This window comes from Myotis myotis, unplaced genomic scaffold (genome assembly GCF_014108235.1).
Source record: "Myotis myotis isolate mMyoMyo1 unplaced genomic scaffold, mMyoMyo1.p scaffold_m19_p_5, whole genome shotgun sequence".
In the NCBI taxonomy this organism is placed as follows: domain Eukaryota; kingdom Metazoa; phylum Chordata; class Mammalia; order Chiroptera; family Vespertilionidae; genus Myotis; species Myotis myotis.
In genome coordinates this window covers 87,266,288-87,282,299 of record NW_023416357.1, presented here as the reverse complement: position 1 = coordinate 87,282,299, position 16,012 = coordinate 87,266,288, and the positions used below count along the sequence as shown (strand labels likewise).

Sequence of the window (16,012 nt, the reverse complement as noted above, 5' to 3'; positions counted from 1 at the left end):
GACTTTTAAATATTGCGTAAGAGATGGGGAATGGAACTGAGCGGCACAGAAACTCCGCCGTGTCTCCCACAGCACAGGTGTCTTCTGCCCTGTTTCCCCCTCTCTCTCTTTGGTGTATGTGGCCGGTTTTCCTAACATGAAAAGTCCCTGCCCTCACTCCTCCAACCCTGTTGGCCCTGCTTTGACCTCATGGTGCTTTCCAGAAATCGGGATTACTGGGTTTGCCTCCTACCAAATGTGGGAAGCCCTTGCCCAGACCATGGGCTTGTTTTATGGGGCGAAGCCATGGGGGGAGGGGGTGTTAACGTCAATGTGCTCTCAACGGCTCCATCCCCTGAGCCCCAACGCCTACATGACTTTGTTTGGAAGCCATGAGGCTGCTGGATGTCATTAGCGTCTGTGTTTCCAAGCGCCTTCCACTTGCTAACAGCGCCAGCACCTGCCACTCCAGCCGGGCTCTGCGCCTCCCTGGCACATGCATCATCCTGACAAGGTGGGGGATGATGTGTCGCTGAAGGGATGAAGCCATCAGAGAGTAAGTCCAAGATCAGATTAAATTTAGTTATGGGATGAAAGAATTCTCGTCTGTCGTTCTGGTGATGGATTAACTGAGGGGAGGGATGTGAGCTTCTCAGAAAAGCGGGAGAGGAAGAATAAAGTGTACTGACAGAAGGACAAACAGAAGGGACCCGTGGTGCCCTCCCCGGAGCCCAGCGAATCAGAAGGTCCTCGGCACAGAGCCTGACACCCCTCCGTTCCTCCCCACGGTGCACACCTTGTCTTAAGAATGCCCCACTATAGAGTAGCTGCTTCAAAGTTCTCCCCGAAGTCCCCAGGGCCACAGCACTTGGACCCTGTGCTGGTCATGCCCTGTCCACGCATGGGCGGCTGGAGAGCTATGGTCCTCACCCGGGAGGAGCCTGCAGTGGGGACATTCTATGTTTGTACATGGGCAGCATCTATGGGGGGTCCCCCGTACACTCGCAGTGAAGCCGGCCCTCAGGCTTGATGTGTGTAAAGCACCTGGGGCAGAGGCAGGTTTCTCTCCAAAGGGGTCAGGGAATGGAGGGGGCGGCAGAACTGCTCTATGTCTTGACTGTGGTGGGGTTACTTGACCACATGTTTGTCAAAACTCACAAAACCATACGTTAAGAAGAGCGAGCCCTGGCCAGTTGCTCAGTGGTTAGAGTGTTGGCCTGCAGACCAAAGGGTCGTGGGTTCAATTCCCAGTCAAGGGCATGTACCTTGGTTGTAGGCTCAATCTCTGGCCCTGGTCTGGGTGTGAACTGGAGGCAACCAATTGATGTGTCTCACATCGACGTCTCTTTCTCTCTCTCCCTCTTTCTCTCTCTCCCTCCCCTCTCTCTATCTTCTCTCTCTCCCTCTCCTCTGCACTCCCCTCCATTTTCTCTAAAAAGTCAATGCAAAAAATATCCTCCAGTGATGATTTAAAAAAAAGTGAAATTTATCTTAAAAACTCAAATATATAAAAACTGAAATAGTATTATGAATTTAAAAAGTTAGGCTGGAACACTAAGCATAACCTGGACCTGCCCTGGACAAAGAGAGACATACCTTCACTATTATATGTCTAACTCACAATTTTGCACATGACAGATGATCAATAATTGCGTCAATTGGGGAAAAAAAAGCACTTGAAGATGAGTGTTGACATGCAGATTCCTGGGCCCCACTTTCTGGGTGTCTGGGACTCAGGGATCAGCATTTGTAAGGAGCTCCTGGTGGCCAGCAGTTCCGTGGACCACACCTGAGATACTGGATGGGAAGCCCTAGGGCTCTCAGTACTATTCTCCCTGTTGACCACCCTCCATCACTTGCCACAGCCAATTGCCTGATTGTCCCTCAAACGTGGAGCATGCACCCCCCACCTCCTCTCCTTCGCTCTGACATTCCACTTGCCAAGCATTGGCTCTATGCTTGCTCAGCTCTTTCTACCATGGCCGGCTATGGGCTAGAGAACATTTGGGGGCTCGAGGACTGGAGACATGCTCCCCAGATGGCAGAGCAGAGTGCCCAAGTTCAGGAGTCACGGAGCTTGAGTTTGAAGAGTGGGATGGAACACACTACATGAGTCTCTCATCAGTGAAGGGGGCAGCCACTACCTACGAGACAGCACTAACTGTGTTACTAAAATAGCAATGGGCTTATCAGCAGCAGCATCTTGCTTCCCTGCCTCAGCCCAGCCAGGCCTCTGGCCTGAGTGTTCAGAGCTGTCTGTAGGCAGGGCCCTGGCCTGTGGCCCTGGACCTCACTGCAGCCTGTTACACGGTGGGGCCCTCAGGCAAACTGCTCAGCTTAGAGCAGCCCCAGAGCCGCCAGAAGTGTTAAGGGGTCAGGAAGATGCTCCATGCCCCTGAGCCCCTCAGGGCAGCACTGCCCACCCCTTTCTCTCTTTTTGACCTTTGCCACCAAGGGAATCGGAAGCAGCAGTTGGGGAGGGTACGGGGGTCGGCTGAGAGAGAACACAGGGAGGTGCTGCCAAGAAGGCCATTCTCATGGCCTCTGCCCCTGTGGGGCGACCTTGGCTGCTCCAGCTTGGGGACCCACCCGACTTGGGCACAGGATGGCAGCAGCCTGCAGCGGGGTGAGGAGCTGTCACATCCTTGAACAAGACTCTGCTCTAAATGGGGTCAAGCTAACACCAAAAGCTGCTGTGTCCTGGAGATCCTATTTTTAAATGAAGGTTAGGCTCAAAAAAGAAATAAATGTTTGTCTAATCCAAATTAGTAACCAGACCAAACCAAGGCGGGTCATGAGCTCGTTGGCAGACACCCACCAGCGAACGGGCTCTCTGAATGGCTGGGAACCATTTCCATCTTGTTGACAAACACCTGTTACAAGACAGGAAATTACCCTCCTCAGTGCTTATTTTATCTCTGTTTAATTGCTGTTTGACAATAAATTACAACAGAGTCCATTAATTAAGCTAACAACGTCCATGGAACACCAATTCCTTCTTCTGGGAGTTGCCTTATTACAGAGCTTTGAATTGGTCTCCATTAACCCACAGCACTTTATGAAGCAGTTTAAAAAGATGCCCAGGCACATGACTGGTGGGAACGACTCCTGGCGTAGAGGGAGCTGTTAGGAGGAAGGAGAGAAACCTTGACGAGCCAGGGGAGGGGCAGCCTGGCGGCCGGAGGGTAGTGCCGAGAGTGCACTCCAATTCTGAACACGTGGTAGAGCAAAACACACCATTAGACTTACTTTAAAGTATCGCCCGGCCGGCATGGCTCAGTGGTTGAGCATCGACCGACCTATGAACCAGGAGGTCACAGTTCAATTCCCGGTCAGGGCACAGGCCAGGGTTGCAGGCCCGATCCCCAGCGTGGGGTGTGCAGGAGGTGGCCAATCAATGATTCTCTCTCATCATTGATGTTTCTCTCTCTCCATTCCTCTCTGAAATCAATCAAAATATATTTTTAAAAATCAGTTGATGGGAGACAAACATGGCCGACTTATAGTATGCATCCTAGAACTGGAGGCAGCAATGAGCAGCCTAATTTGGTCTGCCAATCCATAATCAGCTACGTGGTAAGAGCATCCATTTCTCTCTGAACTTCTCCGGGTCTTTGTGCACAGTGTAAACATATCATTCCCCAAGGTGAGCCCTACAGTGACTCTCCATTGCCCTCAGGGTCAAGTCCCAGCATCCCTGGCATCATCTGGGAACTTGTTAGAAACACAAAATCTCAGACCCTACGCCAACCTCCTAACTCAGAATCTCTGGGAGTGAGGCCCAGTAGTGGGTGCTTTCGCAAGTCTTCTAGGTGATTCCCCCGCACACCGACGTGTGGGCATTATCAGGCCACTGCAGATCTGCCTCTCCATCTCCCTTCTCTCAGCACTTCTTTCCTCTTGCATTCTAAGCCCCAGGCAAACAGGGCACCTCTGTCTCCCAGCACCCAGTGCCCTGAGCTACCTTGCTCCTTCCACACTTAGTATCCTGTAGGTTTCCTGCCTCTTTACTTGTTTCTCCCCCTCAAGTGTAAACCACTTGAGAACAGGGTGGATATCTTATCAGCTACCAAATACAATTGTGACTAGCACCCGCAGTAGGTGATCAAGATGTATCTGTTGAGAGAATGAGTGAATGAATGGATGAAGACACTCACTGGATTCTTTAGTCCATGCTGCCTTTGATGCTAATGCCCCATTTCCCAATGGGAAGGAGCCCGTCTACCCAGTCATTCTCCTGCTCTTCACAGCAGTTTTATCCAATTGTAAATTCTAGTAGGGCCCAGTAATCAATCTTGAATTAAAGAAATTACATTTGAACTTAAAATGCTTTGGTTGTGCTAGAGGGCTTGGATTCTAGCCTGCTTTGCTAACAGGCACTTTTCCCTTCATGCCTCAGTAGCTGTCAGCTACTTCCTGGAGTGGTTGCAAGGACCAAAGGATTCAAGACCTGACTTGTCTGGCATTTCTCCTTCGAAGGACCCATCACCTTGAAGGGCCGAGGGTCTGGACTATGAGAACTACCTGTGGTGATAGTAGAGGGAACACAACTCTTCTTTCCAGGTCCTGGCCTAATGGGAAACAAAGTTCTCTGAGCAGACAAAACTGCGAGCCTTTATGAATGCATGCATGAGTGCTTGTGTATGAATGTAAATTTACATGTGAATAGGTGTGTTCATAGGACATGAGAGAGACAACGGGAGGTTTCAGGGTAATTTGTCCAGTGCCTTCCTTTCACAGGAGAATCTGTGAGTCTGGCTTTGAACCAAATATCTAGTACACCTCTGGAGCTGAATAATAAATGTTTTCCCAAGTTGTAGCTTGCCCTTTATTGCTATTGATTGACATAAAAATGTTTTAAATTTTTATGAATGGCAAGTGGAATGACATTTTTGGATATGCTTATTCCCAATCTTTGAGAATTTCTGCTAAGCTCTTTGTGTGTGTGTGTGTGTGTGTGTGTGTGTGTGTGGTGTATGTGGACACGCGCGCGCACCCCCCCCCCCCCACACACACACACCATTGGCTAGCACAAAGCTGTCAAAGGAAATTCATTTATCAGGCTCTGTTTTCACTTTGTTGGTTGATCATTCTGTCCTTTTTGAGGTATCTTGTGTGTTCTAATGAGAGATCAGAGAACACGTGTTCTCTGAAATGCACTGCAAGCACCTTCCTCCTTGCCAGTTGGCACCTGGCTCTCGAACCAACACTTACAGACCAGGTCATTCTTCGGATCAAACTGATAGTGGCCTTTCAGGGTGGACATGCCAATCAGGTTTTCACCAGGGAATGTGCTAACTCTTTCTTTGAAGTTGTAAGCAGGCTTTTGGTATAATTACAACACATACTCTTCCCTACTAGCAAACGATCCTCCAGTTTACATTTTCCTTTCTGTATGACTCATGCCCGTTGATCCTCTCAATATCTGTGCTGATGTAACCACTTGTGTACCTTTTCCCTGACTCACAGAGAAACAACCAGAACTCTCCCCACAGAACAGGTAACAACTACCCAGGTAGAAGACAACAGAAGTCCCACAAACCCCCCGTGGGCTGCTGAATTTGCTCTTTTCCTGGTCAGGGATGCTCCTACCTGGGGTCCCCAGCCGTGGCATGGGTACAGTATTGCTGTGTGGTTCTCCAGCGGCCCCTGGTCCAAGCAGACATCTTTTGCCTTGTTGTTGCGAAGCTGCAGGAATAGGAAAAACATCATCCATCAGAGCTCATCTGATGGAGCTGCTGCTGCCCAACTACCATTCCACCATGTCATGGTCCCAGCCACTCAACGGGAAGGTCAAGCGACACCCCATGTGGACCAAGGCCTGCGTCTGCAAGGCGATCCCTCTAGCAGAGACCTTCAGTGGATGCCATGGGCACCAATCCTGTGTCTGTGACCCTCACCCACACGGCTCCCCCTCCCCAGCATGAAAAAGGATCTCAGGAAACATTTGGACAAAGAAACACTGGTCAGCCATTGGTTTTCCAAGTGGGCTTCAGCACCAACGCTGGTTTTAGTAACATTGGGAATCACAGGTCAGCGTCTCAGTTCATTACTGACACAGAGGCATGGAAAACAGTCATCAAAAAGCACACAAAGGCCTTTCCATCATGCAGAACTCCAGCAATACTTATTTGTATATTCAAAAAATATCTACTGTATGCAGACACGGGGCCAGGCACCAAGTGTTTCAGAACGCACCTTCGGAGGAACAGACAAAAGTCCCCTAATTTGGCCTCCAGGTGCACTGTGTTCTATGTGGGTGTCCATCCCACCCACCACCCTGCAATCGCAACCAGCGGGAAAACGGCAATGCTGGCCTTCTCCATGTACACGGTCCCCTCCAGATTATGTTCTCCATGGAAACCAAACTAACTGGGTAAATCAAGAAGTGGGGTTCAGAGACGGAGGGGAGGTGGCTCCTGAACTAAATGCTAAAAGGGATAGTGGGAATGATGCTGGCAACATTCTGTTTTTCAGCCGGGTAGTAGCTATGTGGATGTTTGCTTTATATTGTTACGCTGCACATGTATACTTTATGCACACTGTATATCTGTTATATTTCATATAATAATGCCTAAAGGAAAAAAAAGAAGTGCAAAAGTGAACTAGGGGCCAGGGCAGTCCAGGCCATGAGGGTAGTATGGACCGACCGTAGTATTTTGAGCAGGGGAGTTGGTGGCCCCATGTTTTGTGCACACTGACATGCTTTTGCATGTAGGAAGGCAGTGTCTCATACATGCAACCGTCAGGATATAAAGCATACACACACCTTTCTTTAAAAATTATTTTAAGACATTCTAGATAATATAGGTAAAAATATTTTAAAATGAATGAAAAGTGAATAAGTAAGTAAGCACGGCCTAAGTAAGCCTGGACACTGGCACTGGATGTCCAGTGAGGCAGAAACGCCAGGGCTGACATCTGCTCAGAGGGGTCTGTCTCCTTCGTCACTGGCTGGGGTCTGGTGTGGTGACAAGAACTACCAGTTGTAAGCATTAAATTACACTTGTCTGAATGTTGGTAAATTTTGTCACTGAACTGAATTTGACTACAAAGTTATTCTTAACGAATGTATAAAATGCAAATAGCCCAGCTGGTGTGGCTCAGTGGTTGAGTGTCAATCTATGAACCAGGAGGTCACGGTTCAATCCCCGGTCAGGGCACATGCCGAGGTTGCAGGCTCTACCCCCAGTGGGGGAAGTGCAGGGGGCAGCAAATGGTTCTCTCTCATCATTGATGTCTCTATCTTTCTCTCCCTTCCTCTCCGAAATCAATAAAAATATATTTTAAAAAACAGTGGTATCTACATAATGGTAGATTTTGTTACAAACTAAATTTGACTAGTGTGATGGTTTTTTTTCATTTAATGCAATAGTCCATCTGAAACACATTTCAGATAATGGTGAGCTCAGCAAACAGAAAGTACTGAAAATGTTAACAATGCTTGGGAATTGGGAGTAAGTTTGTTTTCATCTTTATATTTTCTACAGAATGTATGCATTAAATGTATTACTGAAAAGAGGCCATCTTCCTGCATTTTCCCATTTTTATTCTTCCTTTGTTAATACTATTTTGTCCTTCTAATTATAATCTTACCACATAAACACTAGTGATACCTGGGAGACATGAAAAAGTCCCCACACAAAACCTGCCTGTTCCACTTGCTTTTAAGAATCACATTGTCAATACTTTTCTCAAGTCATTAAACTTTTGTACAAACCTTTTGAAATAGCTACAAACTATATTCAAACCATTAAGATAGTATATTTAACTAACCTTCAAGTCAGATTCAGAATTTTTTATAAAAAAAAAAAAGTCACTAAGATGAACAATTTTACTCTCAAATCTGTGTCCTCATTTCAGATTATTTGCTTAGGAGAAGAGTGGAATGGCTATCATTAAGCCCTGTAATACATGCGGTTCAAATTGCTTTTTAAAAAGCTCATTTCAATTTGCACTCTCACGAGAGGAGATGTGGCTTTTCATATTACCAAGACCTTGCTGGCAAAGCACCAGCACATATTCTAACAATGAGTATTTGTTCATTCGGTAGTAGGAGAAAAGCTACCGCAACGTATTTTAAAATTAGTTTTCACTTCTTTGATTATAAAATAAATTAGAAATTTTCATGTGTTTTTCAACGATTGTATTTTCTTTTGTACTTTATTTTTCTCTGGGATTTTAAATTTTCTTATTTAGGTTAAATTTTTTATTTAAATCAATTTTCAGGGCTCATTATATATTAATGATACTATCCATTCATCTACAGTATTTATGGCAGACCTATTTCCAGTTCGGCAGATATTTCTCTATTTGGTTGATGTATAGATTACTTTAATATTTATGAGCTCAGATCCATTATCCTTTTCCTTTGCATTTTCTTTCATGGCTTTGATTCTTAGAAAGCCCTTCCTTCCCCTTTTAGAGATTAGATTCATATCTATTTCCCTATGGCTCTATTATGGTTTCTTTTCTTTCATTTAATGCTATAGCTCATCTGAAATTCACTTTGGGATATGGCAAGCTGTTAGAATCTAAATTGTTTTCTTTTCCAAAGAGCTAGACAATTTACCTAATTGTCTTACAAATAATCCATTCACTGCCCACCATTTTCCAATGCTTCCTTTATGTTTGATCTTACTTTGATAACAACAAACAAACAAAACACCCCAAACCATGCCTTTTTATTTGAAGAAGAAAAGACAAGGACCTATTAATAATTACTGCTGGGTGCCAGTTACTGTTCTAAGAACGCTACACATCATGCGTTTCATCTTCCCAACAACCCCATGCGGTAAGCATTTTCCTTCCCCCATTTCACAGATGAAGGAATGGAAGCTGAGAGGAGCCACTCTGGGTAGTGGATTCATCCAGCAGGCTGGCTCTGGAGTCTGCATGACACAGACTGCCCCTGCAAGAAGCAAGCTTCCCTTTCCTAATTCCCGCTCAGGGGAGACACCTCACCTGGACCCTAATGGTTTAACCTGGAGCTGATTACAATAGCCAAGATCTGGAAGCAGCCCAAGGGCCCATCTACAGATGAGTGAATAAAAAAGCTGTGGTATATTTACACAATGGAATACTACTCAGCCATAAAAAGGAAATCTTACCCTTTGTGACAGCATCGGTAGACCTAGAGAGCATTATGCTAAATGAAATAAGCCAGAGAGAGACAAGTACCATATGATTTCACTCATAAGTGGAATTTCATGAATAAAATGAACTAACAAGCCAAATAGAAACACTCATAGGCCCGGCCAGCACGGCTCAGTGCTTGAGCGTTGACTTATGAACCAGTGGGTCACAGTTCAATTCCTGGTCAGGGCACATGCCGGGGTTGTGGGCTTGATCCCCAGTTTGGGGAGTGCAGGAGGCAGCCGATCAATGATTCTCTCTCATCATTGATGTTTCTCTATTCCTCTCCTTTCCTCTCTGAAATCAATAAAAAAAAAAAGAAAAAGAAACAGACTCATAGAGAACAGACTGACAGCTGTCAGAGTGAAGGGGAATTGGAGGGCTGGGTGAAAAAGGTGAGAGGATTAAGCAAACACACACACCGGCACAGGCACAGGCACAGGCACACGCACACACACACACACACACACACACACACACACACACACACCCTCATAGACACAGACAACAGTATGGTGATTACCAGAGAGAAAGGTGGGTGGGGGAAGGTAGAAGAAGGTAAAGGGGGGATAAATGGTGATGGAAGGAGACTTGATTTGGGATGGTGAACACATAGTACAATATACAGATGATGTGTTATAGACCCGTACACTTAAAAAACTATATAATTTTATTAACCAATGTCATCCCAATAAATTCAGTAAAAATTAAAATCATAAAAGGCACCAGGCATAAAGTAGGAAAATTCATAACTATACAAAGAGTAAACACGCTAAGTCAAAGAGAGCCTTGCTAGCATCAGTCTATACTCAGAGATGGAGAATGTGTGTATAAAATGCACATGTGTGTATATAAATATATATATTTTTAGTAAAAAACAATACACACACACAATAAAGAAGACCATACATCAAAATGTACACATTATCTATGCCTAGATCCAATCCCAGCTACATGACTGATAGGCTATAAAACTTAGGTAATTCATTTAAGCTCTCTAAGTCTCAGCTTTCTTATCAATACAATGGGAAATACTACTACCTCATAAGGTGACAGTGAAATGAATTCATATGTAAAAAGCACTTAGAATAGTGCATGGCATTTTGAAAGCACCCAGTAAGTGTTCATTGCTATTATTATTATTTTAAAACTTTTCTAAAACCTATATTTATGACATGTATAATAAGAAAAAATTCAGGTGTAGAAAGGTGATATTATCTCATCAGAGGAAATCCGAGAAGCGCATCTGCACCCTTTCTTTGGTGGTAAATGGCTCCGGGCCACAGCATTGAGCAATGGAGAGCTCCAGTCCCCACCTCACTTTATACCCAACTTCCTAGTGAATGTCCCATTTACAGGCCCCAGGGGACTTCAAAATCCAAATGTCCCAAAGAGAACTCATCAGCCACTCCACACCACAGGCTGAAGGCCCGTGCCCCATTGTAACATTCCTTTAGTCTCTTCTACCAGCTGGTGAGAGCCCTGCTGTCAGGGACTGCACCATCAAAATCCACTCACTGAATGAATTAATGAATGAGTAAATGAATGAATGACTCTGTTCCTTATTTCCCCCCATCAGAGCAATATACAGCCCACGCTGAGAGCATGTAGGGTCTTCATTACCTCCCCGTATGCAATGGTGTTATTGTATCTTCTCATTTCTGGGTAAACGTGGTCCAGGTACCACTGGAAATTCTTACACTTTAAACTTTTCCTTAAGGCTCTCCTTTCAGAGACGTCACCTATGTCGATTCCTGGGTTCTGAAAGGAGAGAGAAGCAAAGGGCGTTAGTGACCGGGGAGCTCTGGCCGAAGAGAAGCACTGGTGGCGTCACGCTCAGGAAAACAGAGAGAAATCTTAATTCCTCTGCATGCTTACTGGGAAGGGCGGAAGAAGGGCACCTATTTGATCATCTATTCCCAAGCCGGACACTACCGTCCTCTGAGCGCATCACGCGGTCCCCAATCAGCTGCCCCGATCATCGCTGTGCGAAGGGGCCCGGGACGCCCTGTGGGGCAGCCTGCATTCCCAGCTGCGCCTCTCCCACATTTCCTGAGTGACTATCCGAGACAGTTAGAGGAATTATTTGATTAAGACAAGAAAATAGATGCCTCTGCAGCACCCCCGGCCTTCCTTTTCTGCACAGGTGTAATTTCCCCCTTTGTTGGCCCTTTGTGGAGTTCATTTATGCAGAAGTGAAAATAATTTTCCATTGCAAAGCTTGTAATAATGTCCTAATGAATAATTCACTCTGCTTTTACAGAAATGAACCTGTAATGGGCTGCTGTGTGCTGACAGGGAGAAATAAAGTAGCTGAAATATGACTCCACAGACTCAGCCACAAGATGGCCCTGAACTAGGGGATACAGGCTGCTCTCCACAGAGGTGGGGAGGCCAGGCAGCATCTTGGGGGTCCAGGAGAGTTCAATGATTTCATTAAGACTTCATCCTCAGCAGCCAAACAATGATTTCCAAAGGAGCAGCCCTTTAAATGTCAAACATTAAAATGCAAAAGCAAACCTGGGCACCGATATTTAACTCTTTGTTTTAATTTACTGAGCATGGTTAATGAGAATGGTCACGTGTGAAAAGTGTGGTGGGGACACTGGCATTAGGGACCAGAGGCTGTTTGTGATGATGGAGAAGGCATGGGGATAGTCAGCAGCCCTGAGGTCTCCGGACTCTCAGTCACACCACCATCCTAGGTCACAGCTCCTCATCTGCAAAATGGGAGAAATAACACCTACTCCGCTGACATCACAGGGTGCGGGCAGAGGCGAATGAAGACTGGATTTCACATCCCTCCCCGCTACATGCTATGTGCAGGGCCTTAATAAGCAAGTCATTTTTAACCTCCAGAGCTTTGGTTTACCCATCTATAAAATGGACGTCACACTAGGTTCACATCAGGTTAGCATTTACCGAGCACTTAATTTTTTTTTGCCATGCTCTGTTCTAAGCCTCATTTTTAGCTTCCCAGGAGCCCTAGGAGATAAATGTGAACAATCCCTGTTGTACAGATGAGGAAACCGAGGCAGATGGTTCCTAAGTCTCGAGGTTGTTTTGAGGGCTAAATGAGATCTTACAAATAAGGAACTTATCTTATGCCTGGGACACAGTAAGGGCTCACCAGATGTTGCCTATCTTGATATCATAACATGTAAAATCACTTACAGTGTCTCAGCTCAAAGCACTCCATTGCCATGGGGGTATTCAATAATGTAGAACCTTATTTCTACAATTGTAACAACAATGATATAAATTCTTCACTTTTATCCTCGTTATCCACAGACCTTGCACATATGCAACTGCATTTCTGCTGTTTTGGGCTCCCGCCGCCTGAAAGACAGGGGCTGCCATTTCTCAGCAGGAACATTCTAGGCAATCCTCTCAAGGGCATGGCTTGGACATCTGGCTGACGAGGTAAACCCAGCTGTGGCTGGGGGTTCGGCTCACCGTGCTGTGCCGTGGAGGACAAACAACACTCACCCGCATTCCCATATCCCTGCCAGGCGCTGCTCTAAGGATGTCACCGGTACTTAGATTTAGTACTTTAGATATGGTTCTCACAACCACCGAGGAAGGAGGACCTGCTATTATCCCTGTTTTACAGCTGAGGAACCCAAGGTACAAAGGCTGTCTAAATGGATTCATTCAAGATCTCACAACTAGTAGGTGGCGGGGCTGAGACTCAAAGGGCTGCGGTAACACGGGCATTTTCCTAGGCTTCCTTCTGGGCAGAATAAGGGGAAGAGCTGAAGAGCCACGTAAACAAGGGATTCAGCAGGCAGTGGGGGCACCTGCCACGAGGCAGCTGGAGCTCCACGGGAGGGCAAGCCGTTAGAGCAGATGACAGGGTCTGGTGCCAAAAGTTTTGGGCAAGGCTCTTCTGAGCACAGTGCATGTTCAGAAGCAGGGCATCCAGATGACTGTAATAAGACTGGGACTAACCCAATCCGACCCTTCTAGTCCTTGTAAATAGATTCTGAGGTTTCTGTTGTCACCGTCCCCCTGTACAGTGAGGGTTCTAAAAACTGGAGCTCTGTGGACCCCCTCAAAATGCGTTCATAATGTTACAAGTCTGAGCATCTTTCTGGGGAGGAAGCATCAGCTTATTAAAGGGATCAATGTCCCGTCCAACACAAGGATCGCTGATGGGGAGGGCTGCTGGACCCTACCTCCAGTGGAAGGTTCCACGCTATGTACACATGAGACTTGTAATCGTCCATCCAGACCTCAGCCACCCGGAGAGCATTCCTCTTGGTGTAGAAGCCGATGTTGCTATTGTATGGCTTCTTCTTCCGCTCGATGTGGGCCACCCGTGAGCAAGGCAGGACCTCCATGCTGCCCCCGCAGAGCCATACCTGGAGGTGCAAGGACTTCGTTAGCCTGACAGGCATTCCCAGCTGTCACTGCCCCTCCCCGAGGCACCAAGGCAATGGCTCAGGAGACCTAGCATGAGTGAGAAATAACATTTTAACATATAAAGCCATATTAGATTTCAGGGTTGGTTTGTAACCGCAGCCCTAACAACCTAACGTAAGCTAACCTAATTAAAACAGGTAGAAAAGAAGATTTGCGGGAATTTTATAGATATAATAGTCTAGAATATTAAAATCCAGCTCTGGGTAGGAGTGGCCCATAAAGGTGCTCCCGGGGACACATGGCTTTCTCTGTTCTCAGTAGTGCATTGGCATCCATGAAGGCTTTTCCCCCACCTGCTGGAACTGTGCCCTGCAGATCTAGACTGGAAAATTCAAACTAAAAAACAGACCATTTCTGTTCACATCAGCACAAAGTATACAGGGGTATGGTTCTGCACTATTATACTCCAATGTGGAGTCCCGAGAGCACAGGTGCCCGGCATTCTGGAAGCATCCACCCCAGTAAGATCATGTACAGGATCACTGTTCCTGGAGTATTCAGGTGGAAGGCTGGAGTGATGGTTGCCTTTGAGAGATGCAAAAGCCCAAGGAAGCGACCCCTGCTGTTCTCTGCCTGGGCATGGCAGGCGTCCAGGCTCCCAGGCCCTGCTTCCAGGGGAAAGCTGGGCCATCCAACCACTCTCAGTCCCAGGCAGGAAAAACAAAGCATGTCTGATTGCCCAGAGGATTAATTTGTGAAAGTGAAATGCCTTCCTTCTTGGGAAAAGAGGAATAAGACACAGAAATTTCAGGGACCTGTGAGATGTCCTGCTGTGAGCTCCTGTGTACTCTCCATAAATGACAGTGTGCTGGTGAACTGACTCAGGTCGGCACAAAGTATGCTCCTCCCAGACGGGGTCGTTTCAAGCCATTCCACCTTTCGTCTCCTGGAAACCTGCATCCTTGAGGACTTGTCCACCTCTCCTGGGCCTTTATTGATTAAATTTGGTGGCACAATTCAGATGTGTGTGATCCTCTGTTTCTATTTCCCAACTCTGGTTGTATCACAGGGAAATCATATACCTCTGGAACATTCTCTCCATCACCAAGAATCCTCTCTCACTGCTCATGCCTTCAATGAGGAGACAGTGAGCTAAGGGATTTGTAGACAGTGGTGGCTCAGACTAGTTTGATTTGCAACCTAATAACTAGGTGTCCCCTTGGGTTGAGACAGACCCATTACAAGGAAGTCAAGTCAGGGAGGCAAAATATTGCAAAAAAGACATGAAGTTCTACAGTTATGGGCATTTGATAGTTTCAATATTCAGGGGGCTCTGGCTGGGTAGCTTGGTTGGTTAGAATGTTGTCTCAATGGGTCAAGGTTGTGGGTTTGATCCCTGGTCAGGGCACATACAAGAAACAGCCAATAAGTGCATAAATAAGTGGAACAACAAATGGATCTCTCTCTCTCTCTCTCTCTCTCTCTCTCTCTCTCTCTCTCTCTCTCCCCCCCCCCTTCCTTTCCTCCCTCCCTCCCTCCCAAATAAATAAATAAATATTTTTTAAAAAGATTCAGGGAATAAACGAAAATACGCTTGTGTTCACCAATGAGAAAACTTAATATTGTTAGGATGGCAATACTCCCCAAACTGATCTAAAGATTCAGCTTTCAACAAGGGTGCCAAGACAATTCAATGGGGGAAAAGAATAGTCTTTTAATTGTGTTGGACAACTGCAAAAGAATGCCTTTGGGCCACTACCTCTACAAAAATTAACTATAAATGGATCAGACTTAATGTAAGAGCTAAAACTGTAGAACTCTTAGAAAAAAATATAAGAGCATATTTTCATGACCTTGGATTACGCAAATGTTCAACTGATGAATAGATAAACAAATGTGGTATTTCCATACAATGGAATATTATTTAGCAATAAAAATAAATGGAATACTGATACATGCTACTATATGAACGAACCTTGAAAATATTATGCTAAGTGAAAGAGGCCAGTCACAAAGAAGCATATATTCCATTTACATGATTCCATTTACATGAAATGTCTAGGATAAGAAAATCCATAGAGACAGAAAGTAAATTGACAGTTGCCTAGGGCTGGGGGTGGGTTTGGAGAAAGTAGAGTGACTGCTGGTAGGTATGAGGTTTCTTTTTAGGGTGAACAGAATCTTCTAAAATTGTGTTGATCACTGTATAACTCTAAATATTCTAAAAAGCCACTGAGTTGTACACTTTAAATGGGTGATTTATAATGGTATGTGAATATCTCAACAAAGCTGTGACAAAATAAATAAATCGATAGACAGATAAATTAGTCCACAGAGAGATGGAGAAAAGAAATTCCAGGGTTGGATTCTGAGTTGGGGAGGTTCAGGACGACTGAGGAAAGCCAAGAAGGGGTGGGTGCCAAGCAGGGATCACAGGTGCAGGTATATGAAAACCCTCAGCAAAAGCCAGGAACCCAGTTCCAAGAACAGAGCCACCAAGTGGGAACAGAACCTGCAACCAGGCCTATTTGGT

At 45.7% G+C, this 16,012-nt stretch overlaps 1 protein-coding gene across 4 annotated transcripts in view; it reads right to left on the bottom strand.

Moving 5' to 3' along the window:
• Positions 1-16,012, bottom strand: part of GALNT17 (polypeptide N-acetylgalactosaminyltransferase 17) — a 423,223-nt gene that overhangs the window by 16,521 nt on the left and 390,690 nt on the right. For all 4 annotated transcript variants that reach the window (XM_036310766.1, XM_036310767.1, XM_036310768.1 and 1 more), the window contains 3 exons: positions 13,293-13,478; positions 10,738-10,875; positions 5,572-5,667 (listed from right to left, as the gene is read on the bottom strand). In XM_036310766.1, coding sequence (XP_036166659.1) covers positions 5,572-5,667; positions 10,738-10,875; positions 13,293-13,478 — 420 coding nt within the window. The remainder of the gene's footprint in view (positions 1-5,571; positions 5,668-10,737; positions 10,876-13,292; positions 13,479-16,012) is intronic.